The sequence below is a fragment of the Lygodium microphyllum genome, chromosome 22 (genome assembly GCF_053477565.2).
Source record: "Lygodium microphyllum isolate KBCC chromosome 22, Lygodium_microphyllum_v1.1.10, whole genome shotgun sequence".
NCBI classification, from domain to species: domain Eukaryota; kingdom Viridiplantae; phylum Streptophyta; class Polypodiopsida; order Schizaeales; family Lygodiaceae; genus Lygodium; species Lygodium microphyllum.
The window spans coordinates 101068119-101070524 of record NC_141156.1 but is presented as its reverse complement, the minus strand read 5'-3'; the positions used below and the strand labels follow the sequence as shown (position 1 = coordinate 101070524).

At 45.9% G+C, this 2406-nt stretch overlaps 1 protein-coding gene across 1 annotated transcript; it reads right to left on the bottom strand.

Moving 5' to 3' along the window:
- Window positions 1-259: 259 nt before the first annotated feature.
- Window positions 260-2082, bottom strand: LOC148017447 ((R)-mandelonitrile beta-glucosyltransferase-like). Its single transcript, XM_087663060.1, has 2 exons — window positions 1469-2082; window positions 260-1327 (listed from the first exon to the last, which is right to left on the bottom strand). Exons 1-2 carry the CDS (start codon window positions 2052-2054, stop codon window positions 969-971), a joined length of 945 nt encoding a protein of 314 aa, XP_087519186.1. The 5' UTR covers window positions 2055-2082; the 3' UTR covers window positions 260-968.
- Between the last annotated feature and the right edge of the window lie 324 nt (window positions 2083-2406).

The following is a 2406-nucleotide window of genomic DNA, read 5'->3' as shown; positions in this document are numbered from 1 at the left end:
GATGATGCTAAGTTGGTTATGATGTGTATTGTGTTGACAATATGAAGTTGTTCATACCTATTTGTAGATAATTTAGCACCATCCAACAAAGTCTTTCACAATGACACATGACTTTTTAGACATTCTAAATAAACAAGTGAACTATATACCAACATTTTTATACTGCAATTCCATGATTACATTGTTTTTTATACAATAATTGGGTGATTGTACATATTGCTCATCATTTTTAATCGAGACTAAATTGTTACAATCCTACACTGTATATTTATGTTTAGAACTTCAAATAAATAGTTGAAAGTAGACTTGCATGTTTTTAAAGGGAGCTTTCACAAGGAAGGTCATTATTTCCTTGCATTGTGGCATTGAAATTAACAAAGCTTGTCCATTGTGCGAGCTTCCATACCATCTACCTCAACAATCAAGAGCTCCTAAGTGCTTGTAGTTCCTTGGTCTAAATCTATGTCAACATCATATCACTAATAACCTTGCATGAAAGCCTCAAGTTGCTGGTAAGATGAGCCACCATGTTGCATAGCTACTTGGGCAGAGAGACTTAAGCCAATAGCTCAATCTCGCATATCCTTATCTTCCATGACATCATTGATTAAAACTTGGATATCATTAGCTTGCATTTTTGACATAGGGATCCCCTTCCCAACTCTCCAATGTTGCTCTACAACCACCCTATTTGCAAAATTGATCTATAAAAACTGGACAACAAACCATGGGCAATCCCATTGCTATGGACTCAAGCACTGAATTCCAACCACAGTGGGTTACAAATGCACCAATGGCTGGATGTTCCAAAACCCTCACTTGTGAAGCCCATGGGACCATGAGTCCTCTCCCTTGAGTCCTTAACTTAAAATCCTTCATAAACCCTTCTAGGTGTTGATGTTGCTTTTCACATCGAATAACCCAAAGAAAGGGCTTTGCACTTGCCTCAATTCCCAAGGCAAGCTGCTCTAGTAGCTGTTCTTGCAAGAGGACCTTGCTACCGAAAGCAACGTACACAACAGATGTCGATCCTGCCTGTCCAGCCATGAAAAGCAAGCAGCGTCTAGTTCGTTCTTGAGGCTTTCAGAGAGACCATAAAACAGCGGTCCAACTCTGAGAACAGGACATGTCAAGGTCAGTGCGGAGAGTGCTTCTTTCTCCAGGTCGTCGAAGGTATTGACGATAACGCAATCAGCGGTTTGCAGTGCCTCGACGTGGGTCGTCAGGTGAGGTCTTAGAAAGCCGGTGGAGAAAAAGGCGGCTGCATGATCCTGGAAGAATGGCAGGCCGGGCATGTTTAGCTCCTGCGATTGACACGCCACGGGACCTGCGCTGACATCAATCATCTATGAGCTCGAATTCCAATCACTTAGGTTAAAGCCTGATACTCAATATTAGGCTATAATCTGATACTGATCAAGTCTCATCGATGAACCCAAATTCCAGGACACAGATCAGGGGCTTATACCTTCTGGTAATTCGAGATCTTCTGCAGCGTAGATGGAGGTACACAGCCATGTGGCGCTAGAAGCCCAGAGGACGACCCACCTGACGTCGCACTTGCGGGCCACATCCCGGGTCCATGGCAAGAAGGAATCTGCGATGAGGCAGGAAACCCTAGGTACTGATGCGCCGCCATTATTAACGTCGCCCTGGTCGACGTTGCAGCTCCTGATGAAGCTCTCGAGGTCGGCGGCCTGCAGTACGTCGAGGGGGCCTCGGTCAAAGACAGCTAGCTTGGGGTCGAAGACGGGGCCTTGCAGGGACGCCTCCACGTCCCGTCGATCGGGGGGCAGCAGGCCGTGATCGGGCATCGCCACGAAGCGAAGGCCGTCGACGTGCTGCAGCTTGTTGGTGTGATAATTGGCGGTAGCGGCATCACAGAACTCTGCCAGTCCGTCGTGATTCCTTTCTATGCATACGAAGGCGACCATGGCTCCCCTTGAGGCGAGGCGCAGGGCGAGGTGCAGCATGGGGTTGAGATGGCCTTGATCAGGGAAGGGAACCATGACGGCACGCAAAGAGCAGTTTTTCGATACTTTCTCCTTCTCCATTGATTGATTGAGAGAGAGAGAGAGAGAGAGAGAGGAGGGGGAGAGGAAGCGGAGGTGGAGGTGGCGATACGTGGACGTGGAGTTGGAGGGAGAGATGGGGAGCTCTTTCTCGAATTTTATGGAACTTCTATTAAATAGAGCTATGACGAGACGCTTTGTCTAATAGATATGATAAGAGCACTGACTTTTCGGCATTTGGATCTTCTAACCACCTCAAAGTTATGTTGTAACTTGTGAGTGAAAGGAAAATGTGTTGAGAGATATTTAATCTTTCATTTGTATCGTGCAATCTTGTTTGATGTTAACGTTGAAGATTTATACCTAGAGTTTTCACCCTAGAAAAAAAAGAAGA

What these genes read in the sequence shown, in the direction of transcription:
- LOC148017447 (XM_087663060.1), bottom strand. Translation starts at nt 2,054, where the DNA reads ATGGAGAAGGAGAAAGTATCGAAAAACTGCTCTTTGCGTGCCGTCATG. An exon ending in AGATCTCGAATTACCAGAAG is followed by an intron (nt 1,328 to 1,468) that starts GTATAAGCCCCT and finishes ATGTCAGCGCAG; the next exon opens with GTCCCGTGGCGTGTCAATCG.